At 40.7% G+C, this 25,912-nt stretch overlaps 2 protein-coding genes across 4 annotated transcripts; both read left to right on the plus strand.

Moving 5' to 3' along the window:
* The first annotated feature begins 3,678 nt into the window (after window positions 1-3,678).
* tmtc4 (transmembrane O-mannosyltransferase targeting cadherins 4) lies at window positions 3,679-14,173 on the plus strand. 3 transcript variants are annotated; one of them, XM_048978076.1, is made up of 19 exons: window positions 3,679-3,808; window positions 3,989-4,082; window positions 4,555-4,758; window positions 5,017-5,132; window positions 5,598-5,790; window positions 7,003-7,090; window positions 7,303-7,403; window positions 7,619-7,711; window positions 7,806-7,967; window positions 8,979-9,181; window positions 9,980-10,154; window positions 10,281-10,415; window positions 11,089-11,168; window positions 11,249-11,356; window positions 11,427-11,568; window positions 11,922-12,036; window positions 13,058-13,170; window positions 13,715-13,784; window positions 13,936-14,173. In XM_048978076.1, the coding sequence occupies exons 3-19, from the start codon at window positions 4,597-4,599 to the stop codon at window positions 14,082-14,084; spliced, it is 2,205 nt and encodes a 734-aa protein (XP_048834033.1). In that variant the 5' UTR covers window positions 3,679-3,808; window positions 3,989-4,082; window positions 4,555-4,596; the 3' UTR covers window positions 14,085-14,173. The 3 variants fall into 3 exon arrangements, with proteins under 3 accessions (XP_048834033.1, XP_048834036.1, XP_048834035.1); XM_048978078.1 differs by having other exon boundaries at window positions 3,705-3,794; XM_048978079.1 differs by having other exon boundaries at window positions 3,700-4,082; window positions 10,284-10,415.
* A 126-nt stretch (window positions 14,174-14,299) lies between these two features.
* Window positions 14,300-23,702, plus strand: LOC125709526 (gamma-glutamylaminecyclotransferase B-like). Its single transcript, XM_048978084.1, has 2 exons — window positions 14,300-14,405; window positions 19,731-23,702. Exon 2 carries the CDS (start codon window positions 19,755-19,757, stop codon window positions 20,226-20,228), a length of 474 nt encoding a protein of 157 aa, XP_048834041.1. The 5' UTR covers window positions 14,300-14,405; window positions 19,731-19,754; the 3' UTR covers window positions 20,229-23,702.
* Window positions 23,703-25,912: the final 2,210 nt, after the last annotated feature.

Here is a 25,912-nt window from a genome sequence, read left to right on the forward strand (position 1 = left end):
GGCCGCAGTTTTATGCTTCCTGAGAAATACAGAGACAAAGGTACTTAACCTGACTTGCTTCAGCAGAAATTTCCAGACGTATTTAAGATTAAAATGCCGTAAACCACCTTACCAATGAAACAATGAAAATAAAACAAATTAACCGACAGATATAACTAATACAGCAGAAAAAAATACATTTTTAGTGTCTCCAGGTCTTGGATGGAATGGAAAACAACTGCAGGATGATTTAAATATTTTGATAGTGGTGCTGATCTCTGTGCAGGTGCATATAATCTCTGTGGAGGTACATACGATTTCTGTGGAGGGTCATAACAGCGCTATGCAGGTACATAAGATCTCTGTGCTGGTGCGTATAATCTCTGTGGAGGTACGTACGATTTCTGTGGAGGGTCATAACAGCGCTGTGCAGGTACATAAGATCCCTGTGCAAGTATGTAAGACGTCTGTGGAGATATATGTCTACAATTTTCACAGCACAACTTAGCGCACTTTTACCTGATGTGAGCAGGGATCGGTAACCTTTCTCATTAAGCTTGTTAATATGTGCCGTTGAATGTAGCTGTGTTTTACACGGTTCTTTTGGTGCGTGGGAGCGTGCCATCATGTAGGGGCTTGTATAGGTGGCTCACTGGTGCAATGTGATATATTATAACATTAGAATATATTGTGTATTTTATATAACCCCTTTAAAAAGAAAAATTATATTTTAGTGAACCTTGAGGTCTTAGCTAATCATGCAGAACTATAATTTAATGTTCACTCGCTCGCCCTTTGTCGCAGTTCATGACGCATTTGCATGCAGCATTGGTGGAATTGCTTATCCTGCACGTTATGACTAATTAAGCATGCGAACTTACTACAGGGTTAATACATTTATTTTCTGATGATGACATTTACGATTAAAGGAGGTATTATTTGTCTGTTTAAGTGGTTTGCTTAAAGTGGGAACCACTTTTTGGCCCTAATGTTCTTTGTTTGTCAGTTTTTACAAGTTTGGTGACTAAGTCTAAGATATACGTCAGATGTGACTTACTAGAAAATGATGTTATGAATTTGAAAAACACATTCCCACAGTTTGTTTAATGAATGCGTCATTAGACATACTGTCAGGGGGTTTGGCCTGCATTTCAGAATGGACTGTAATTAATCCTGCTGTGCCTTCAAGTGTGTTGCTGCAAACCATGAATAAGCATTTTCCAAGTATCCAGTGTTTATGGGCCATTTTATCATCTCCCTTATTGATCTGTGCCTTCTTGTTTACTCTTGTGGACACAATATCAAACATAAAAACCACTACGTAGTGGAACAGTGATTTGACCTGATGCCTTATACCTCAGGCACCAGTCTGTGTCAATACCATGTCTCCTTGTGTGTGGAGTTTGCATGCTCACCCTCAGTTATTGTGCTGTTTTATACGTGTTCCCCCAGGCTGAAATGTGCTGGGGTGAATTGGAGTTACCAAGCTGCTCATAGGTGTGCGAGCATGATGGTTAACATTAACACTAACCTGTTAACTTTGACAGCTCTACATGCAATTCTTTTTTCTACTAGGCAGCCGGAAGACTGGATTACTTTCACAAACAGGACTGTATAGCAATTACTTTTTTTCACAGCCGTACTGTAAAATTGGTCACAATATTTCAGTTGCAGCAGGAGCAGTGGCAACAATAAGTAGTAGTAGGCTAGCAGCAGCAGCAGTAAGATAGTCACAGCAGTAGCAGTAGGCTAGTGGCAGCAGTAGTAAGCTAGTAGCAATAGTAGTAGGCTAGCAGCAGCAGTAGGATAGTCGCAGCAGTGGTAGTAGGCTAGGGACAGCAGTAGTAAGTTAGTGGCAGTAGTAGTAGGCTAGCAGTAGCAGTAGGATAGTCGCAGCAGTGGTAGAAGGCTAGGGACAGCAGTAGTAAGCTAGTGGCAGTAGTAGTAGGCTAGCAGTAGCAGTAGGATAGTCGCAGCAGTGGTAGTAGGCTAGGGACAGCAGTAGTAAGCTAGTAGCAGTAGTACACTGTCTGGCCAAAAAAAAGTTTGAATTTGAATTTAAACTGGCAAATACTTAAAAAACCAGTGGATCATTATTACAGCTCAGCAACGTTATGCAGCAATAAAGTGAAGTCAGCTGAGTACCTGAATCTCCTGAATGGCCAGATAACCCCTCTATCCATCATGAATGGATTTGTCCTTTCCTGATGTCATGGGCATATTCCAGGCCGAGAATGCCAGGATTCATCAGGCTCGAATTGTCAAAGAGTGGTTTAGGGAGCATGATGTCCACATTATTATGGCTCTGGGGAAAACAGCACTTCTGATTAAAATACTTTGATTAAATTATATTTGCTGCTTTTATCTGTAAAAAATAAAATATCCAAAGAAGCACGGACCTTAAATCGGTGAGGCCATCATGACGAAAAAATGGTAACATGTAAAATGTTAAATTTAATGCATTTTTGATGATGATTAACGGAGAGAAAACTATGGCGTGGCTGACCAACCGTGTCTCATTCTAAGCAGATTAAATGAAGAATAATTAATCGTTTTCTGATATTATTTTCTTCCATCTCCTCCAGCTAAAAGCTAAGAGTGAAGAAAGATACACGTGGGTTGTTCACATGCTGTGCAATAATGGGTTTCAATATCCCATCGGGGCAGTTTTCTCTGTAAATAACTGGGAGACCAGGCCCTGTTATTGGTGAGTATTACCTTCTATTTAATATTATGAGTATCTGTGGATTTACACCTGTCTGTGTCCCTGGCTTTAATAATGCTGCTGCTTCAAAATAAAATTAGGAGGTGACAATCAGCACTGGGGTTATTTAATGTTAATATGATTTTGAATTAGTGCTGCAAATAAACTGTAATTATTATGCTGTCATGGCTGCAGCCAGTGTGATAAGCATATGAACATCTTCATACCAAAACTGTGACCCATAGGTCAGCATAGGGCCTGGGCTCATAGTGACCCGGTAATGAATACGCACGGTGGGAGAAAGTATAAAAAAAAATCAAACCGTTTAAATTAACTGACAGAATTCGGAGACATGTATATTCAGTCATTGATGTCTTACTGATTGCATTCCTGTCACCATTGCTGTGACCACAGCATATTAATATGTTCATAAGGAATCTTGAAGGAACTGAAAATGCATTATAATTCATTCAAATCTATCATTTGTTTGCCTAATGTGCAACAGACTATATTTATTTTGAAACAGATTCCTTATGCATAAAATGAGGATTGCATTGTACAGAAATTGTTTATCTTTCGGTGTCGTGTGATTTATCAAAAATAGAAATTACATAAACAGAATGAAATTAAAACAAAAATGAACTTTTACACTTTCAAAGACATTTTATGTCAGGTCAAGAAAGACTAAAATATTCATAAATGTCGTGCGCCGCAGATGGTCCGTTGTTGTGCATAGGCACGAGCTGGGGGTGCAGGAAGTGCAGACGTTTTGGAGAGAACACGACAACCACCTATGTAGAAAAGATACATTTATGGTGGATTCTTTTAAACGGTAATCGATATAATGAGTCTCCTCTGAGTATCAATGTACTACTGCATCACATTCAGAGTCCTTCGCCGATTTAACATAGACAATCGATAGCGCGTAAACAATAGCAGCAGGAATCTAGTGTAATACCGCCCTCTGGCGGCATCGCGTCCTAAAATAAGTGGAAGTTATGGAGCCCATGTACACGTGACCACTGCCTCAGCTAAAGCCCAGCGTCAGCTAAGCATCTGGCTTTTGCCTTTGTACCCGGCTAAGCTAGGAAGTTTCAGCACGGGCACCGAGGTCAGTGCAGCTAGGTGAGAGCGACATTTTGACCCTTCGCCAGTGCTATACGGCGATACTCCTCTGCGTGTGCTTACTGCATACATGCTCGATTTGCATGCTTGTTTAGTGCCACCAGCGGTAATATATGCTGTGCACAGACATACAGATTACTTTCTCTCTCCATGCTGTGCCATGATTGTTATCCCTACGAGGCGGGTCCATATTTGAACGTCTGCTTCTGACGTAACGCGACTGCGCTCGCGGCAGCAAAGCCGCAGCCCCCTTTCCGTGCAGTAAAATGAGCAGGTATGGCTCCCGTTTCTCCTTCTTCTTCAGCCTGTTGGTTCAGACATGTTCCCGAAACCAAGAAGTGTTAGCACGCTTCCGCCAAACGGTGTCATTTACTCATTCCGTGTAGTTACTAAATGCAAGTAAACGCGGTTCCGCGTCTTCATTGTGCATCTGTCTCGTACACGCCTGCAGAAATCCACATATTAATTGTCATTCTTCTAAACCCTGTGCTTTCCGTCTGCTGTCTAGGACGTTACTTTTCTAGTTACCTGGGACGAATATGGAATATCTTATTCTACAATGAGCTGCAACATAGCAGCAGGGTTTTCGCTCGGGCATTAATACGAATCATCACAATTATAATAACTCTATGTGTAAAAAGAAACAAAAGTGCCAGTTACCCATCAGCCAGAATTTATTTCCCGTATAAAGCAATGTAAATAATCCGTAGTGGGATGCATTCATTTTTTTCTTCTTGTTCTCTAAGGAAATAGGAGGGGATGCAGTATCTGCAGGCTTTGCAATCAGAATGGCACTGCCTGAAGTTCACTGGGACCGTCACATCCTGCTGCCAGGGACCTCTCCGTGTTACTCGCGGATTGTCGTCGGCCTGGCGGCTCTCCTGTGTTTCATTAATAGCTACGACGGGGAATTTGTGTTTGATGATTCGGAGGCTATTATCAATAACAAGGTGACAATATTAATCATACAATCTACCCCTCCCTTTTACTGCTACCCCTCCCTCCTACAGCTATCGACAGAAATCATTCGTGTATAAGACTCATAACTGGTTATACTAATCCCACACTGATAGTTGGATGTTTAAGACAGATGTTTGAGATTTTTTTATTTAATTTTTTTGCACGTAGGTTGTGCTTGCAGGTCATTTTCTGAGACTTTGCATTTCAGGTGGGAAATTGTGTGTTTGTGTTTTTTTTTCTTGATCCAGGACTTAAAGCCAGAAACCCCTTTAAACAATATATGGGGAAATGATTTCTGGGGGACTAACCTAAGCAGTAATACCAGCCACAAGTCTTATCGGCCACTCACAGTGTTGACTTTCAGGTAACGGTTTGTGACAGTGCCATCTGGTGGAGTTTATGTGGTGATTTTTAACTGATGTTACCAAGGTCAGATGCGCATATACACACTGATCTGGGATCAGATGACAAGCAATAGTCTGTGAGTTATTTATTTTTTTTGGTGGATTAGTTGAATATGTTTTATTTGCCTTACAGCCTTGCAGAATTTGCATTCACCCTACGTAGACACAGGAAACGGAACAGAAGCAAATTAGTTTGATTGATTTCCATAAATGTTTTGGTCCCATTGCTGGAATATGCATTAAACCTAATTGCCTAATTGTACATAGACCTATGCATGCTGCTGCATGTAACACAGGGTGGGTCCTTGTTTGTAGCCATAACAAAATATAGGTGATGTCATGCCCCATGGATACTTCACTGTGCTGTTTTGTGCTTCTAACCCCGTAACTTTGCATCGTCCCCACATTGTGTGTCTTTGTTTCAGACTGAACTACCTTTTGGCTGGTGGACTGCACCCCGTGGGCTTTCATGTGCTCAACATAGCCCTCCACAGTGTCATTTCTGTCTTAATGATCGATGTCTTTGCTATATTGATGGGTGGCATGGTCAGCCAAGCTCCGAAATCCTCTTTTCTGGCCGCGCTGCTCTTTGCAGTCCATCCGGTTCACACAGAAAGTGTAAGTAGAGAGGTGATGATGGACAGTGATTTATGCTGCTGCAAAAAACAGTCCGTTACCTAAAAAAAAGAAAAGAAAACAACATACACAGTCCTTTAGCGAAGCAAAGCTTTGCAGCCCTTGGGGTTTTGTGTTTGAACATAAAGGGTGACATGAAAATCTCATCTGTAGCCAAGGAAAAAGTGGTGAAAGGGAGACATTGGTAGATATGGGTTGTGGAGGTGGGCCATGCGGTGAAGCAGCTGTTTTGTGGGGTGGGTTCTGGTCCATGTCGTATGTCTGTACACCTGAGCTGAGCTGAGCTGAGCTTCGGGGTTTTTGAGCAGTCGCAGTGTGTTTTGACGTCCCTTGCTGGGCACACCATCAGTACGTTCTCCAGAAAGACCTTTTACTCTGCGCCCAGGTTGTAAAGGCATTCCCTGCACCTGTCCCTGACCAGACAGCCTTAGGACAGCAGCAGCTGAATTACTGCATGGAGGACTGAGCCTTAGCTGACGCCCAGCTTAGCTCCTCTAGGCACAAATGCTGCTTTCCTTGTACCTCGGAGGTCGGAAGTCGTAGCTGGGAATGACTTCACACCCAAGTTAACTGCAATTAAGTACAAGGAGTCGGAAAGCGGTTTATCAATACTAGTTCTAGCCAGGTTGGTTGTTAGCCTTTATTAGCTAGTTGGTAGTTGGTAACAATACATTTTTGCGATGTTTGCTGCCTACAAACACCATAAAAACAGGTCCACAGATAGCGGTTGGCCAGTACCGTGCACGCAGCTGGATTAATGAGAGACACAAATACATAAGCACTAATAAACTTTATATAACTGTAACTTTTACTTCTGTCGGTGGAGGGCGCAGCCATCTTGAATTCTGAGGTTGGGTTGCAGAGCTTCTTCTGAGTCGGAATTCCGGGTCTAGGGGCTGTTCCTGTTGAAAATTCTGACTTCCCAGTTCAAATAACGCAGCAAAAGCTACGAATCACAGGCTGAACCCCAAGGCGTGGAAAGCGGCACATACCAGACAGCCTGTAGAACATGCTGCTGAACATGTGAACCCGATCTGAAGAATGCATAATGTTTTCTCTACCAGGCTGTATGAGTTTCTAGGGAAATGGATGAGAGGTTCCCTCTATTTTGAGACGGGGTCAGCCATTGGATGAAAAGTATGGGGGTTGGTGGGGCCATGATGGAATCTCACAGGCTTTTCTCTCCTATCGAAGGTGGCAGGCATTGTAGGCAGGGCTGACCTCTTATGTGCCCTGTTCTTCCAGTTATCCTTTCTTACATATTGCAGAGCTTTCCAGAGAGGTAAGAATGAAATGGAAATTTTATCATTTAAAAACATTCTGTGATACACGGGCTGTATGTTGATATAAATTAATAATTGTTTAGGAATATTTATAAAACATGTTTCAATAATCCACTGACAGACCATATTGTAATGTTAATTATTGGACTTAATCAAATTAACCCTTTGTGCATGGGTCTGTTCAGGTTTTTCAGCACATTTCTCTTTTCAGGTAACCATAAAGGTGAGATCTTCTCTGTGCGATGGGTCGTCATAAGCCTCATGTTGTGTGCTGTTGCCATGCTTTGCAAGGAACAGGGAATCACAGTTCTGGTAGGAATTTCTGAAATTGAAATTGACATTTAGGACACTGTGAGTCATCAGCAACGATTTAAAATGTGAATTATATTTTCTCCCATGGTACCTTCAGAGAATTTCTAACTTACTGTCTCATAGATTTTGTCCTGCCATAAATGATTTATACCTTTTTTTCGTTTGTGCAGATTCATTCATTTACTGAGCTGTGTTTCGGTCTTCTCTGCACTCAGGGAGTAAACGCTGCCGTCGACGTCCTCCTGATCTGCAACATAAATATCTTGGAATTTGGCAAGAGAGTCGTATTAAAAGGAAGATTAGCAGAGGTATATTTCAGACCCTACACCCATTTGTATACAGAAGAACAGAGGGCAGTTGTCAGAGGTAAGATATCCTCTTTTCTTCTTCTCCGTGTGCCAGGTTACTGTATTCTTTAGACGGGGTTTCCTAACGCGGGCAGCTCTGCTCACCCTTGGAGGAGGCCTCCTGTTGTACACACGGTGGAGGATCATGGGTACTGGTCCCCCAGCCTTCACTGAAGTAGACAACCCAGCTTCCTTTCAAGAAAATGTGTTTCTTAGAGTGAGTAAGAAGATAAAATCTTCCTTGATTGTGCTGTTGATGATGATGACGGTATCTGTAGTGAAATCCTGTTAGGGTGGTTACCTGTGGGTGTTGGGGTTCTAATGCCACTTCTGCTGTGCGGGTGGAGCTTGCATGTTCTCTTGCTGCTGTGTGTGAGGAGTTTGCGTGTTCTCTCCCTGCTGTGTGGGTGGAGCTTGTATGTTCTCTTCCTGCTGTGTGTGAGGAGTTTGCGTGTTCTCTCCCTGCTGTGCGGCTGGAGCTTGCGTGTTCTCTCCCTGCTGTGCGGCTGGAGCTTGCGTGTTCTCTCCCTGCTGTGCGGCTGGAGCTTGCGTGTTCTCTCCCTGCTGTGCGGCTGGAGCTTGCGTGTTCTCTCCCTGCTGTGCGGGTGGAGCTTGCGTGTTCTCTCCCTGCTGTGCGGGTGGAGCTTGTATGTTCTCTTCCTGCTGTGTGTGAGGAGTTTGCATGTTCTCTCCCTGCTGTGCGGGTGGAGCTTGTGTGTTCTCTTCCTGCTGTGTGTGAGGAGTTTGCATGTTCTCTCCCTGCTGTGCGGGTGGAGCTTGCGTGTTCTCTCCCTGCTGTGCGGGTGGAGCTTGCGTGTTCTCTCCCTGCTGTGCAGCTGGAGCTTGCGTGTTCTCTCCCTGCTGTGCGGGTGTCTGCCTCCCAACATCCCCGATGAATGGATATAACTATTAAGTAGCTCTATCAATTATTAATATTTGAAACTCATGGTAGGTGAGGTTTTCACTGATTATGAGCACATTGGTAATAAGTCATTACCAATTAGAGCAGGCAGTGATTGACAGTGCATGTCAATCTTACATTGTGACTCTTATTTCTCTTGATACTAAGCACAAGTCTATATTGCATTTTCAAAACTTACATATTTGAGTGGATAAATTGTTTTTTGTGTGTTCTAATTGTTTTAAACAGTTACTGTCCATGGAGTCCTGAGGTTGTCTATGCCTCTAATGTATTTTCTGACATGTCTGCTCCTCACATGGTCGGCAGGCTATAAACTATCACTACTACTACTTCTTGAACACATGGCTGCTCCTTTGCCCGTGGTGGCTGTGCTTTGATTGGTCGATGGGCTGTGTGCCTCTCATCGAATCTGCTCTTGATTGGAGAGTGATGTGGCCAGTCCTTCTCTGGGGTGGCTTGGGGAGCTTGACCATGCAAGCTTTATGCTCGGCGGATGGTCACAGAAGAAGGTAATCCAGAAATCACTCTAGTGACTGTCCATAGCCTCTAAGCTTTTGCCAACTTATCTGTATGAGGTTCCTTTGCTCTCCTGCTCAGTGTAGTTCTCTGTGTTGTTTTTATTTTTAAAGCTTACCTGTCAAAAACAAATTCAGACAGTTGTTTCATTGGTTCCACAGTTTGTTACATTTTATAGGTTTTTATAGGTACTTGGAGTAAAGTACCAGTCAGAAGTCTAGACACGCGTAATGAAAATCATTTGTTTTTCAGCTAGGTAATGACCCTAAGTGTAGACCCTGAGATCATGCTGTAAGTATCAGGAGAGAGATGAAGAGCCGTAACACAGAACTTGTCTGCCACAATCTGTCAACCTAAATCCTATAGAGCTGGTTGGGGATGAGTTTGATCAAAGAGTAAGAGCAAAGTAGCCAACTTGTGCACAGACCTTGTGGAGACTCCTTCAGGACTGTAGGAGAAGCTTTCCAGGCGGCTACATCTGGAAGCTGCGTGAAAGAATGCAAAGAGTCTGCAGTGCTGTCAATGAAGCAAAAGGGGGCTATTTTGACTAGTCTAAAATTTCAGAAACACTGAACACTTTTCTTGGTCGTCACAATAATTAATATGTTTTCCATCATTGCCTCACGGCCTTTTACTATAAGATGAATAAGATATCTAAAACGGAGACAAATGCATTAAAATCAGGCCTGTCCAGACTTTTGACTGGGACTGTAAATAGAAATAATGTAACTTTTGTCATTATATTTCATTGTCTACCAAAAGAAAGTGACTGGTTTCCTTTAATGGGACAGGGTTCTTACGCTTGGGCTGGTCCTGCTGGTGGTGCCGTTTCTCCCTGCCAGTAACCTCTTCTTCAGAGTTGGGTTCGTCATAGCGGAGCGTGTCCTCTACCTCTCCACAGCCGGCTACTGTCTGATAGTGACCTACGGCGTGGGGATGGTCTCCAGCCTTCGGAGGAAGCGTCAGGTGAATGCCAGCTGACCTCGGTGACATCAAGCGCCAGTTTTGTTCTCAGCTCTTCGAACTCCAGTGTTTGCTCGCTGGCTTTATATCGCCGGTCTTGACCCTCATGTTTGGGCCGCTGTGTCGCAGCAGAAGCTGCTCCGCCTCGCCCTGCTGGCACTGCTGTGCGTCAACATGGCCCGCTGCGCTTTCCGCAGCCACCAGTGGCGATCCGAGCAGAGCCTCTTCACCAGCGCTCTGTCTGTCTGCCCATTCAACGCCAAGGTCAGGGCCTCTCCCCGCACTCACACTGCTCTGCACTGTTTCGTTTGCTCATTGTTCATGTCCTGTTCCTGTTCATAATCGGTGGTCTTCTGGAAACAGTTTATGGTCTGCTGCTTAACTATTAATGAGCTATTATTAATAATTTGATAATACATTAATAGATACAAAGATTCATTCACGAACAAATTTGGAAATGTGTCGCAATCATATCTTGCTTCTGGCATTTACAAAACAGTTTACAAATCACTTGCAAATATAAAGTAATGGGTTAGTAAGTGTACTCAGAAATAAGTCATAATTAAGCAGTTACAAGCTCCTTAGTAAATACTTTGTGAGACAAGTATAATATCTTTGTAATAAACTTTGAAATTTGTAAGTGAATCTTTTTATTTATTTATATATATATTATGAAATGATGAGTAACAGTGTCTAGATTGCTAAGGAGCAGACCACTAAGGCTCCAGTATAACACATTTCTAATTGTGTTTACTAATACATCACTTTTTACTTGCAGGTGATTTACAAACTTTTTAGTAAAAACAAGACAGCAAGAAGATATGTGCTTTCAAATCGGATATCCTTTGTTTTGTAAATGTCCTGAACCTTTCTGCTAGGTTGAAATACCTCAATATTGTTTTAATATGTATTACTGTACCTAATGCCTTTTTCTCAGGTTCATTACAATGTTGGGAAAAACCTGGCAGACCGTGGTAATCAGAGTGCTGCAATCAGATATTACAGAGAAGCTGTGAGGTACGCGTCATTAGATACATTCATTGGCGAGGCTGACAATTGTTCTCCACTTATAGGACATGGTGAATTTTTTTCTGCAGATTGCATCCAAAGTACGTCCATGCGATGAATAACCTGGGGAACATCCTGAAGGAGAGGAACGAGCTTCTGGAAGCTGAGGAGCTGCTCTCCAAAGCGGTTCACGTTCAGTACGTATCCGGGCGACGCCCCACGCCAAATGGTTGCTTTAATGCCTAAACGACTGTCTGCTTTCTCTAGGCCGGATTTTGCTGCAGCATGGATGAATCTGGGAATTGTGCAGAACAGTCTGAAAAAATTTGATGACGCTGAACAGAGCTACTGGAACGCCATCAAATTCAGGAGAAAATATCCTGACTGCTACTACAACCTCGGACGACTCGTAAGGGACCGTTTTTCACAGTATGAGTTCTCCAAAGACACTTTTTGTCATGTGAGGTCAGTAGGTGGACCATGTGACAGGCCGTTTTAAGCATTCTTTTGACTTGTGATGTATTAATGGCATGTGAGCAGAGCTGGGTGGTTCAGGTGCGGAGAGTAAAAGTCCAGACCAGGATTTTGTTTCAGCCAACCAGTTGAGTAATTTGACTGTGACTCTTTATGCTCAACTGGTTGAAACAAAATCCTGGTCTGGACTTTTATTCTCTGGACCTGAATTACCCAGCTATGCATGCAAGTCATTTCCTGCCCCCTCGTGTCCCCATTTCTGTCCCCTCGCGGCACTTTCATCCACAGTACGCAGATCTGAACCGGCACCTCGATGCCTTGAATGCGTGGAGGAATGCCACCATGCTAAAGCCTGACCACAGCCTGGCCTGGAACAACATGGTGATTCTGCTTGACAACACAGGTACAGGCATCTATCTCTGCCTGCAGTGCTTTACGTGCTGCTGCTTTCTGCTCCCAGTAGTGGCTTGGTGTCCCCAACCAGCTTTTCCACATAGAATACTTTATAAAAGTTTTTACAAGTTGAGGCATGTTGTAACATTTCTCTGTTTTTTCCTAGTCCAAGGATTTAGTCCAAATGCTTATTTTCCTTCACAACTTACTTTGTTCTTGCAAATTTAACACATTTTCTAAAAAAAGGTACATTTTGTGACGTTATAATTGTCAGAGCTACAGCTAGTTTTCTGTCACGAATGAATGTATTTTTCGCCATAATTCATTCTTTTAAAGAACCAACTGTAACTCCTGTCAGACCTTGTTTGTGTTCCGTAGAACACTGTAAAGAGAGTGCGGTTAAGTGAGAATTAATGGTAATATTTCAGTTTCTTTAACAAGCATGGGTACAGATCCGTAATAGGGAACAATCCGACTTCAAGCATTCCAGTGCTTTTAAGATAACTGACAGTGTAAACACAGGAAAACGGATACTAAAAAAAAATGCTTAAGATAAACAATTACATGCACAGTAGCAACCGAAAGCTTGCTTATATTGTTTATGGCAGCAGAGCATGTAGAGATGCGCAGGATAAATGCACTGAGACTGTGTCAGTATGCTGTGACAGCCTGTATGTCACCATAAGAAGCACAAGGGAGAAAGCTGCAGTCTACCCAGCTATCTGCCAAGACGGCGTGACTCATCTTCAACGCCTGATACTGTGATGAAGAGTTTTGTCTCCACCCTGTGAGACCTAACCCCCCCCCCCCCCCCAGTTCGCCTTCAAAGCTTCTGTTTGTTTTCAGTTCAGTTCTGTTTGAGGCCAACACTCAGTTTTGTTCAAAGCATTTTGATATTACAACTATGATGCCAATACATTGGCACTTCTGTTTTCTACCTTTATGATAGAAGTCAGGCTTTATTTCAGAATACCTCATAAAACGGTTAACTATAATATCTCAGCTTTAATGTTTTTTTTTCCCTCCCCAAGGCAACCTGGCTCAGGCTGAGATGGTTGGTAAAGAGGCCTTGAAACTTCTGCCCAAAGATCACACAATTATGTTTTCTTTGGCTAATGTTCTTGGTAAACAGCAGAAATACAAGGTACAGTAACTGCTTAAGGAGTTCTCTTCCTTTGAGGTGTTGTTATATTCCATGCATTTAAAATTCTTTAGAAGAGTATTATTCACTTTCAGCCTCGTAATGGTGAAATGAGACGTCTGCTATTAAATATGCTATGTGTTTTTTTTTTGTTAAATTATATTTGCTTGTTTTAAGTAAATTTTTGGTACCTGATGCGGAGACTGAAAATACCTGTCACTTTGTATTTTTGGAATATATAGCCAGTATTAACATTTCATTCATTTAGCTGGTCCTTTCATCCAAAGCACCGTACAATTGGGAAAGCTGGGTCAGCCAGTCCCTGGAGAAAATGATCGTTAAGGGCTTTGCTCAGGGGTCCGATCGTCAGGCCAAGCTGCAGACCCTGTGATTTGATCTGCCGACCACCAACACACCCAAATACCGTCCCAAAATTTGTAATATGTTCAAGGTTTCAAAAAAGCAGGCATGACCAATAAGTACTGCAGTTAATGAATTCATTCATTCATTCATTCATTAAATATAGTGATGTTTGAATCTCTTTCAGGAATCTGAGAGTTTCTTCCTTAATTCATTGAAAATTAACCCTAATGCCGCCAGTTGCCACGGCAACCTTGGTAAGACATTTCACTTTGTTATAATATTTCTAACAACCCTGAATGTGTACACTTTGCTTTCAGTGAACTTAAGTTGGAATGTTGCAATAAATGCACATTATAATGATATGTATACTTGCTTTGCTGAGAAGGCACTGTGGTTCCATTTCAGCTGTTCTGTACCATCGCTGGGGGAAACTGGACTTTGCTAAGAAGCACTACGAGCTCTCCTTAGAACTCGACCCGAATGCAGCAGGCACCAGGGAGAACTACAGCATGCTGCGGCGGAAACTCGACCAGCAGCGCAAGACGGCTGTCTGACACAAACTGGCCTAGAATGTTGCAAATATTCATTTGACATTTGTATTGCAGTGTTCATTCTGATAAATAAATAACGGAAATTTTATAAATCTGGCTAATTGCATATGTTTCAATCCGATTTGGTTCATTGATTCGAGAACAGTATTCTAACAATAAATAATGAGAGAGTTTATATATAAAAGCGCATGGTTAAATATTAATATAAAGAGGTTTTTGTCCTACAAATGTTGCCGTAGCCGATACACATCGTAGGTGTGGCATAAAACTTCGGGTTTTCGAGATCATCTGAAGAATAGGGAGCAAGAAGACAGTCTGGCGAAGGTAAATTACAGTTCATTTAATGTTTATTTCCTGTGACTTCTATGTCAAAAGTATATCCAGTTGTCCCTGAAACTATGTGTGACTGACGGACCACGGGGTATGGGAAAGCGCGTTTTACAGTCCTGTGATTGGAAACCCAACCGGCAATAACGATCTTGAACAGCATAGAAGATGGCATTTTACTTCGTGCGTTATATGCACCATATTTAAATTTATTTGCTCTGCATCCCGAACATTAGCATTATTTATTAGTTGATATGTTCTCATACACAGTGTAAGTACCTCATGATTTTGACTTACTGTTTCTCTTGCCGGTGCTGTTTGCACCTTAGTTTGCCGTCGGGGGTTAATACAGTTTATTCATCAGTCTATTCTAACGTGTGGTTCTGTAATATTTCACTTGTTCTTCAGAATATGCTGACAAGGTGTGTTAATATTTGTGGTAATGGCAGAAGCTGGAAGGACACGCAGCTTCTGCGATAGAAAGTGAAGGTAATGTGTGTATATGGGCTGACGTAAAGGAAATGTTTCTTACACGTGATCAGGGAAAAGGTGGATGTGTATGCTGAACTCCCGACGAGAGGTACGGTAGATAGATAGACAGACAGACAGACAGACAACATTAACATTACAACATAGGTAAATTAAAACAGTTAAAAACTAACAGGAATTTCTTATGTTCTCCATAACTTCTGATATCTTGTTGGGTAGCTAGATGAAAACCACTTCATTTCCCTAACCTCTCTTCAGGGGCTCCCCAGATATCCCATGTATTTGTCAAATTTAATCTCCAGCTTAGTTAATTAACTTGTTTAGTTAAATAAGAGATATTGATTTACAATATACAAGGTGGGGTAGCGGTTGAGGTGAGGCAATAAATATGTTGGTGTATGGGATGGTTTCTGAAAATATTGGGGTAATTTTTGGAAAGGTATTTTAATGGCAATATTCGCTATCACAATAACATAAATATTTTTGGGATTTATTTTTATGTTCTGTAATATTCAAAAGTTATGCAAATTAAAACAGTGTTAAGTTGGAGTTTACTTTAGATCTTTTCTTTATTCAAAGTAAATTAAAATGATTACACTATAAAAATTTTGCTGTTAAACTAAAAAAAAATCTGACAATTTTGCACGGATCTTTCTATGTGATATATACTGTTTTAAGTAAAAAACTTAATTATTATAAATTTCTATAGTCATTTATTTGGCTGAATTGTAAGTAAATAAAATACTTACAATTCAACCAAATAAATGACTATAGAAATCTATAATTATTAAGTTTAAGCAACTTAATTTTAAACTGAGTTAACTCTTTTTTGTATTATTAAATACAGCTAAATAATTTCTAACTCTTTTAAGTTCTGCCAATATATAATGGCCCATACAAACTGTTGCCTTAATTTTATTGCTACAAATGGTTATCTATTTATTCAATCTTCAAAATAGAAAGAAGCACAGTTTATATACAAGTAAGTCCTCATAAAAATGCACATTTCAAATTAATAAATAGCTTTTTTCTTGTAAAAAGGTATACCCATCTGCAACAAAGTAAGTTATTTTAGCTAAGTGTCTCAATGCCTATGTTTGAATGTAAAACACACACACACACACTTTAGGCATTCTGCCAATGCAAGGTCATACCTTGGTAATGCCAAATAACAGAAACATAGTCAATGTTTAATTTACATTATACCACTCTTCAAACTTAAAGCTCAAAAATGTTTTCTCTAAGGCAAGAGCTTCAGCCAGAATTTCAAATCACAATGCCTTAAAAATACATAATAAATGGAAGGTGAAGGAAATTTAAATAGCATTGAAGTAGGGCTGTCAGAACTTAGAAAAAAATCAAAGTCTTGTGTCAGTAGCAATAGAAAAATTACAGCACCACTTAAATCAAATAATGCATCTATATACATTTGGAAAAGAACTTAAAATGCAGCGTACCGCACTTATTTCACATATCCACAGAAAACAGAAAACTTTAAACTAAGATGGCCACTGCTCTTTACTAATATCAAGACATGTTCAAGACATTAAGACATCCCATATATTTCATGGTTCTTGGACCACTCCATGCATCACGTACTAGCAAGAGCATTCTTAAGCCAACAACTGATTTTTTAGTGACGACACTTCTGAGGAAAGTTTAAAACCATCAATTTCCAGGAAAACGGTATATTTCAGTGTTTTGAGGTACTGCAGATCAATAAGGGGCACCTTCTGGTGATCCTCAGCTGTAATACAATAGATAGCGCCTTAGATATTCCTGCGCAAAACTGGCAATATAAACTCCTTCCTGTACCAACATTAGCCAGACATTAGTGGTTGAAGAACCTTTTCATATCCAAATTTCTTAACGTCAACCGACTTACTGAGGACTGCAAGGTAAATGTAAGTCAACTCTGAAGGTACATTTGCCAACACAAAGAAAGCAGCAGATATTTTCTGTTTCTTTCCAGAAGTACCCAAGTGCTTTGCATATTTCAAAATCATCCACATACAGTATAGAATGAGCAGGATAATCATTCTCAGAGTTTTCAATGTAACGATTTCCATCATGAAAGCACTCGTAAATGCTACTCTTCCTCTCTACACTTGGCTTCACTGCAATTTCTCTGTTACAAAAAAACCTGCTGTACAGGACTGCGGAACTGGAACATACTGAAAACTTCTATGACTGGAATCTAGGAAGTATTCCACTAGTTCAACAGTGTTAAAATTCTTCTTGAAAAAGGCTTTACTCTGAAAAGAAGGTGAAAGTAGACCGCCTTCGCTCATTGGGTCAGCTGTGTATATTTCCTTAACCAATCCAGATATTACTACCTCATCAACAGAGCAATCATGTCTCTTGAAATTAACCTCAATGATATTTTTTTATAACCAGAAAAGTTGCTATGCCAGAGATGAATTTCAGCTTTTCCACCAACTCATCAATGCATTTGTTTGATATATTGTATACTGTATGCTCTCAAATTTCTCTCTCCTGGCTCAAATGATTCCTGTCTTTTATGGTACCTTCATAAATGTGCATTCCATGTTTGAAAAGAGCAAAGGCAATCAAAATGTGGACATGGAACAAAATGTGTCATGCTTCAGTCTGTAGTGCTTTAGAAGAGTCCTTTTACTCTGTAGGATCCCGCTGCATACTTTACTCTGCCGTCTCAGGGTAAACTAAACGTAAGAGTGAAACCAGTTCCCTTAATCTTAAAGCTTATATACTTTGAATTTAATAATGATGCTGATCAATTTAATAACAAAACTCACATATGCAAATGTAGTTTCTAATGTAGTAATGTAGTTTCTTTGAATTCTGGCTGCAAGCCTTTACAAAATTCTAAGACAGATTAATATTTAGCATATCTTGATTGGGTATTATTTGCTTTCTATTTTTTACACAAAGAAAACAGTCCAAAGTATCTGGAGATTAACATGACTGAGGTTAAAGTACTACCTTCACTAGAATGCTTGAAAGTCAGTTAACTGTCTGGTGAGCTGAGAAAGTTACATTAATGTTATAAACTGAAATCAAATCTCCATTTATCATATCAGTTTCAGGAAAAAAAAAAGACTTTTCTTAAAGAGGGACAGCTAACATGGTTAGTTTACGGAAAGTGTAGACTTAAAGAATCGGAATTCACCTTCATCTGTTTTAAACCTTAAGCACTTATTAAGCAAGTGAATGTATCGATTATTATACTTACAAAGTGAAACATCTTCAGGAAGTTAGCCGGGCCTTAACAGCACATGTGTTTGGCATAGGGCAAACCAGGATGGACTCCCTAGAAGCTAGTACTGAATATAATTTTGAAATCACAAAGTGTAATTTAAAAAAATTATAATCTATCTTCCTTTGATAATCTATCAAAGTCATTTTGTGATATGTTCCACTCAGTTAATGTCAAATTTGCTTAATGGTATACATAAGCAATGGGAATCGAGCGAACGGCAAATCAATATAATAATAAAAACTCCTTTAAAAAAGAGCAGCAGAAATGATGACTGTGTACATACCTGCCCTTATCTGCCCTTATCGCTTCTCTGCTCCTGCCGTTTGTATAATGGCCGCTGTGCGTTCTTGGCCGGTGGAACCTCCTTCAGCAAGTATTTTTTCCAGCCAGCTCAATTTACGCGTGTCTAGAAAAATTTAGTAGATTTTAATAAATTTGTCGCATTTAGTTTATTTAGTAAAGATTGTGCTGGATGAATTCAAAAGTATAAAACCACAGGAAAAACTTTTATTGAGTACATTCCTGTTATTTTTAAGCATTTGTTGCCGTGTATCTGAAACAGTTTTTCGAGTGACAGTATGCAAACCTAAGTAATGTATATTGGAGCTGATTTGCTCTGTTCTGTTCATTGCAGTATACAGTGCACTACCGTATAAACATTGGTAAATATACTAAGAATGTTATGACTGGTGCAACGGTGACATTAAAATGATATCTAAAGATGGCTGACAGAAACCCACTACCATTACAGTATGCTTGAAAGCACTTCTAAAACAAAATGAAAATGGAATAAATTACATTATTATAATGAAAATAAATAATATTCATTCATTAGAAGCAGTAAATTCCTCTTATACGAGTATTATTCTAATATAAGAGGAAGTATTATACGTGGTCAAGGAGATTGTCTATAATTAGGTAAGGGAGGTGAAGAAGAAGCCAAGAAGGGTTTTATATATAAGCATAAATCAACTAATATTTACAATATTCAAATTGATATGAATGTTCATAATTCCTCCCAGCAGTTGGAGGAATAATGCACCATACTGATGCTTTGATTTTTGACAAACGTTGGCTAATACGTCATGCATCTCTATTTAGTCATTGTGGGTTTTGGACCTGTATAACATTTAAGGAGGTTTAACCAAACATTCAGTAGTAATGCCTACAGTAAAATGATTTCTGCTGCATTTTCGGGATTTCTTCCCGATGTATTTAAGAAACACCCGACAACGTGTTGTCATTTTGGAGGAATTATGACTGGTAAATGGCATTAAGTTTGTCTAATATACCTGGAACTCTTGTACAGTGTTTTTTTTTTTATCGATACATGCTCTGTAATCCCAAGATGACATCAGTGGCTTGTTCTTATATTGTAAACCATAGCATAATCCTATTCTTTGCATGTTTTCAGTTCTGGTATCTTTATGAAAAATATTACTGATTTGAGAGTAATACTTTTGTTATCTAATCTGTATTTCTAATGTGAATTATCTGCCCCTCAGACTGTAAGTAGATCGGAGCACAAATGGATGGCTTGTTGATAAGCTGTTTCTGTAAACTGACGTTCTCGGTGTCTCCGCCTGTCCCAGACGCTGGTCACTGTCACTGCCCACATGGCTCGCGTCTTCGTTTATGGCACTCTGAAGAAAGGCCAGCCCAACTACTTCAGAATGACAGACAAGAGGAACGGACGTGCTGAGTACTGCTGCAGTGCCCGCACTGTTGAGAAGTTCCCGCTGGTGATTGCAGGCAAATACAGCATCCCCTTCCTGCTGAATGTCCCTGGTGTGGGCCAGCAGGTCGAGGGGGAGGTTTACAGTGTGGACACCCAGATGCTGCAGTTTCTGGATGAGTTTGAGGGTTGTCCTCACATGTACCAGCGCACGTCAGTGGAGCTGGAGGTGAAACAGTGGGCGGGAGAGAGCACCTCATCTGGGCAATCAGCAGATGCACCGAGAAGAATGAACGCCTTCGTATATAGTACAACCACCTACCAACCTGAGTGGCGAAGCCTCCCCATCTATGAAAGTTACGATGCCTATGGCAGCCATGGCCTGGTTTATGTTAGTCGTGAATATAGAGATTAAATTAGGGTCAACACCTTAAGCATTTAGTCCAGTGATTTTAAATCTTTAGGTGATATAGTAATTTTTTAAGCCAAGGGCTATAGAAAATGACATAATGTCATTGAGTTTCCCTGACAAGTTTTCCAAGTTAATCTTTAGGAGGTGAATAAGTTATGATTTTCGAATCCACAAGCTTTGTGTTTTTAGAATAATGTTCTACTCGTTGAGCTGAAGGAGCAATTATCTTAGTGCTGCTGGATCTTGGGATCTTGGGTCTGCTTTCAATGTCATAAATAAAATGTTCATGGTTAGAAGCTAACGCAATTAGTGGTTTAAGGAACTGAGGTGGCCATATTCAAGGTCTGAGGCCGTGGTTCATCTTAGACCAGACACCAGTCCATCGTTGTACATATAAATGCCCTATTTAGAGGAATTCAGAAACGCATGTCCTACCTGGACTGTTAGAAATGCCTACATGCAGCAGCCCATGCCTTCTTCAATGTTTAATACAAATGAACTGAAGAAGGTGTATTTACATGCTCACTTGATGAGTCAGGCCAGAGCACAGGTTCTACACAGTCAAATAAGAGATGCAGCAACAATACTGAACCCCACGCTTGGGCAGTTAGGACATGGCATTATAATAAAGGCGTCTTAAGGGGTGGAGAGTTTTTCTCTTGTGTTTTATGTGCCTGATGGTGTAATGAAAGTGTAATGTCACTAAGGAGGTCGTGGGTGACGGTGACTCCAAGGAATCTGAAGTTGTTGATCGTATCTACAACATTCACTATAGTGACGTTAGGACTCTGCACTCATCACTGCATAGATAGAGGGAAGAATGCCCATCTTGAGGATTGTGGTACGTTTTTCTGCTACTTACTGGGCTCCGCAGATAAAAAAGTGTTGTCCAGTTATGTTAGTTTCAATTCTAGGAGCTTTGTGATGTTTCTGGATGAGATACAGAACATCATTACCTATGCCGAAGTGGCTAGAGCCGACAGTAGAATTTTTGCCATATCTAATTTTGCATGTTTGTTTTCTATTGCTGCATTTCTCTTAAATTTATCTCAAACATAGACACGCCCCTATTATTTATGGGTGATGATGATGTGATGATTTAATGAAATCTTCAGAATATTGCTTCTTAAAATACTACTGGGTGTCACTTAAATATATGGGACCATTATTTACATACAAATTGTAAATCCACTGAAATCCACTAAATCTACTGTAAATCCTCTGCCTTAGTAGTGATAAAAGAATAAACACTTGTGTGTTCATATAAAACATTACATTGTTAGAACGTTATGTTTTCTTTTTTGATCTCTCATGCTTTATAGATCCCTTGTATTCTTTCTATGTATGAAATGTGTAATTTTTTTATCCGTCTTTTCTTAATTTACTGTGACAACGCCGCTTCAGATCCCAAACCTCTCCTCCGGGGCACTGCAGCCATTTCATCTACGTGTTTGTTAAATTTCACCACCAGATCAGTTAAGTCAATGAGGTATTGATTAGCCATATGAGGTGTGCTAGTGATCATATAAAAGAATACATGGGTGTACTGGATGGCTGCTGTAAGCACTGGGAGAGGTTTTGAAATGGTAGCACATTTATAAAATAGTTTCACTCAAACCAGTTAAACATCATTTTCTTTGACTGCCTAAGACCACTGCACAGTGCTGTATGTATTATCTACTTTGTGAAACATGCATATTCTGTGCCTCCATCCATCCATCCATCCACCTGTCCATGTTCTATAACTTCTTATCCATTACAAGGTCCCAGTGTTAGCCTGGAGCCTTTCTCAGAAAGCATAGGACAGAGGTCATCTTGGATGGGATGCCGTTCTGTCACAGGGAACACACACACAGTCTCAATCTTTAGGTAATTAAGTGGACACTGTTGACCTAACTCCATGTTTTTAGCTTTCTGGATCAAACTGTAGTGACCAAGGGTGTGGTATGCAATCTCAGCAAATGGTGCATCCCTCAGCCCTGAAGGTATAAGGCCCCTTTCAGTCTGCTGAAACTGCTAGTTAGATGTACTGGAAACTAGTGTTTGTGAACCATAAGTTATGACAAGCTTCTCCTGTGCACAACAGCAGAAAATGTGCCTGATACAGGCTGTACACTGAAGTCTGATTAATAGATCATTAGAAAACTGATTGTGATCAAGTTGCTTGATAGAGTGAAACCATTATTTGTTGGCTTTAATGTGCGTCGTTATTAAATTGAAAAGCTCTGTTAGGCCAGTATCTTCGTGTTCTTTTTTTTCTTTTGCTATGTAATATATCAAAGTGGAGACATGACTTGTTGATGTGATTTTTTTTTTATCAGTTACCATGACTGTGATGAATATGTTTTGAAGATGTGAAAATGCTGACATCAAGTAGGGGCGGGGCGGGGGGACCGCCCCCGCAGGTGGTTCATGGTGCCCTTGGCTTTAGAATAATAAAACCACCTCCCTCAGCTAGGCTTGGTAGGGTAGACGTGGTCCTCACAAGCCTCCAAGCAGGCCTGCCCTCGTCTGAGCTGTGAATTCCCTGTTGTTATGATTTAAAACACTATATATTTTTCTAAAGGAGAGAAGCAAAGTCTTGTATTTAAAATCAGCGGTGGGAAGGTTCTAGTGATGATCTTTGTTTGTTTTCCTCCCAGCTAATGCAGCTTAGGAACAGGGCGGCGTTCAAAGGGGTTACCGTGGGCACTGGCCGCCTACCTTCTTGTTTTGAAAGCTGCCTGCTTTGCGCCAGCAGCATATGGCCTCCATCCATATTAAAAGACAGGTTCATCTGTCATAGCAGAAGCTGGACAGTGGAGGACCAGGAGGGCTTATTTGCTGCCGAAGTGCTTAACTTGCACACGTGGACTCCCTGCTACAGGAGGCGTCTCAAGGTGTCGACTGTGAACGATGGTGCTCGCGGTTACCGGGTTATGGCGTACGATAAGGGAAACGTCTAAGCATCCTGGAAGGAGCTTTGGGTCAGGCCTGCACAGGCTAATTAAGGCACAACATCTGCTGCATGGAGGCTCCGTGTCAAGAAATTCAGAGACATTTAGGCAATTAAAGGCGAACCGTTTTCTCACTGCTAGAGTAAGCACTAAATCGGTTTGTATATTAGAACAAATTAAACTATTCTTCAGGGACTTCTGTTTCAATATTAAAATGCCTCTCTTTGTTCTTGCTCTGACCCTTGAGTTTTTGCCAGATTTAACAGACGGCTCGAAGGGTAACAAGGGTCCAGCTCCGAATCACCTGCGGCAAAGCACTACCTAAGGAGGACCAGGACCTGGGATCCTGCTGGGGAATCATGCCCACATTTTCTCCTTTAGGATTTTCCAGATCACAGAAAAGCAATTAGGCCTTCAACACACAACTGTGTGGCTGTGTCTGCCGTTCAGAACTAGGCTGAAAGCGGTTGGCTAAGGCTCTGATAGACTTACGTTACTTAATGGCGCTAGGACAATGGCTAGGAATGGCGCAAAATCCTTTTGACCACCATTGCACCATTATTATTCATCCCCATGTTCCATAACCGCTGATCTTAAATGGATATTTATCAATGATTCTTGACAAACTACACTGGCACTCCTCACATGACTGCTCATGGGAATTCTATTTACACAAAGATGTTCTGTTCTGATTCGTTCAGAGAGATAATCAATCGGATTGTGCTGGAGGTAGGACCAACCAATCAGATGTCTTGGACCTGCTTCCTTTACAATCTGATTGGTCACCCCTCTGAACCAATAATTTTTCCTTCTGCCCTCAGAACATTTTTGTGTATGTAAAACTCCCATGAACCACAGTGCTAATATACATTTGCCTGAGTATATTACTATGAATTATGTATATAATTGAAGTATCACAGTACACCCTTTCAAATAACGTCAAATGCATTTCATGGTAAATACAGGGTATAAGTGAGAGTAAATGCTGCATGGGACCCCAGGAAATCATAGTCCGGTTTGTGGTAAAGACAAGCTCTGATACAAAGTCCAGGGATCCCACACAGACTATCTAAGGTACAACGATTTGCAATTTACTTACGTACACACGTCTACAGCTATGGGAAGGTCAAAGTGCTGTTCATGACGGAAAAATATCCAAATTAAAATAAAAATATTTTATACCAGCAAAGATGCCTTGTCATTAACTAAAAATACAATTAAACGTAAAATCAACAAAATTACTTTCAGTGGTTGACGGTACCAGTGAATAGGTACATTTTCTACAAAGATTCAGCCCCATCTCATTACTCATTAAGTCACCCATACCTCAAGGGGGCGCTGAAGGACATAAGGCTGTAAAATATGTAAAAGTCTGATCCATGTCCAAATCATGAACCCAGATAACACCACTCTTTCTGTATGGAGAAATAGTAAGATTTGTCCAAACTACCACTATTTTTTAACAGGTTATTAACTTTAATAAATGATAGCAGCTGTTGGCTTCTTTTTCCCCCCAAAATGTACAATTTAGGGATTAAATAGATTTACTAAATATGAAGATGTAAAATAATCTTCTTCAGACTGTGAAAATGCCATTAGGCAAGGAGCTAAATACCCTTCAGTAACACAAAAAGCTTTTCATTGTTCTGTAGGGGCCACGATATAAAGAGGTGGGCATGAGGATTTCAAGTACAAGAATGATATTGCTTCAAAGAAATCGAATGAAAATAGTGCAATATCTTTATCTATAATGACATTCTTTATCAAAGCAAGACATCTGTATGTCATAATGTACTTGTAACTTCAAGGTTTTATATTAATACTCGTCATATACATAGGGGCAAGTTCACCACTGCTCATATATCTGTGGGGTCCCTAAGGTTTGGGGGGGCCCTGTTGGCCCCAAAAAATCACTGCATGGGGAGGGGGCAGTGTAACTCTTTGAGTTTGGCCCCAGAGACAACAAACCTGCCCCTGTACATATGTTCCCCCCTCAATGGCAAATATTTAATTCTGGATGCCACCCTTGTAGCACCTTAAATCAAATACCCTTATATGGGGGAATAAACTGTAATGAACTGTAGCTCTTCAGAGTGGGGGCCAGTCCTCAATAAATACGGCAGCACCCTTTACATTTTTGCTTATGAATAAATGTACTGAAGCCGCATGTGATTCTTAATGCTTCAATATGTTGAAGCATGTGGATTGAGATTTCACTTTTAAAAACATCTTTCAGTAAATGTAAACATACGTGCTTTTATTTTAATGTCTTTGAATATGTTTGCTTGTCAGACAGGTATAATATTTGGGTAATAGGGAGGCGTAGATCATACAGCTTTCCTCCCGCTGCTCTCTTTTCCTGATGCAATCCAGTAAGATGGTTAGGTAAACTGCCTTCTATAAATCGCCCTGAGTGTGTGATTGAGTGTGTGCCCTGCAATGCACCGGAATGCCATCCAGGATGTCCCCTGCTGGGTGCCCTGTGCTTTGTGGGATGGACTCCAGGCACGACCCTGACCAGGATAAACCTTTGCAAAGTGGATGGATCTATTTTTCCTATTTTGCAGTTTTCCAAAGCTTTGCAAGACAACCAGCAGATGGCAACAGATATTTGGTTTTGGTTGCATAGTCTATTCTTCAACAATTATTTAGCAGTTTAACTATTCCACTACAGCAGGAGCAGGTAGTCAGCGTGAATTAAATACGGGCTTTAGTATCAACAACAGATGGCTCAGGATAGAAGCAAATGAA

Source organism: Brienomyrus brachyistius, chromosome 16, assembly GCF_023856365.1.
Source record: "Brienomyrus brachyistius isolate T26 chromosome 16, BBRACH_0.4, whole genome shotgun sequence".
NCBI lineage: Eukaryota > Metazoa > Chordata > Actinopteri > Osteoglossiformes > Mormyridae > Brienomyrus > Brienomyrus brachyistius.

Coding starts and splice junctions, on each gene's coding strand:
- LOC125709526 (XM_048978084.1), top strand. CDS start 19,755: ATGGCTCGCGTCTTCGTTTATGGCACTCTGAAGAAAGGCCAGCCCAAC.
- tmtc4 (XM_048978076.1), top strand. CDS start 4,597: ATGGCACTGCCTGAAGTTCACTGGGACCGTCACATCCTGCTGCCAGGG. Junction 7,091..7,302: donor TTGCAGAGCTTTCCAGAGAG/GTAAGAATGAAA, acceptor TTCTCTTTTCAG/GTAACCATAAAGGTGAGATC. Junction 13,171..13,714: donor GTAAACAGCAGAAATACAAG/GTACAGTAACTG, acceptor AATCTCTTTCAG/GAATCTGAGAGTTTCTTCCT.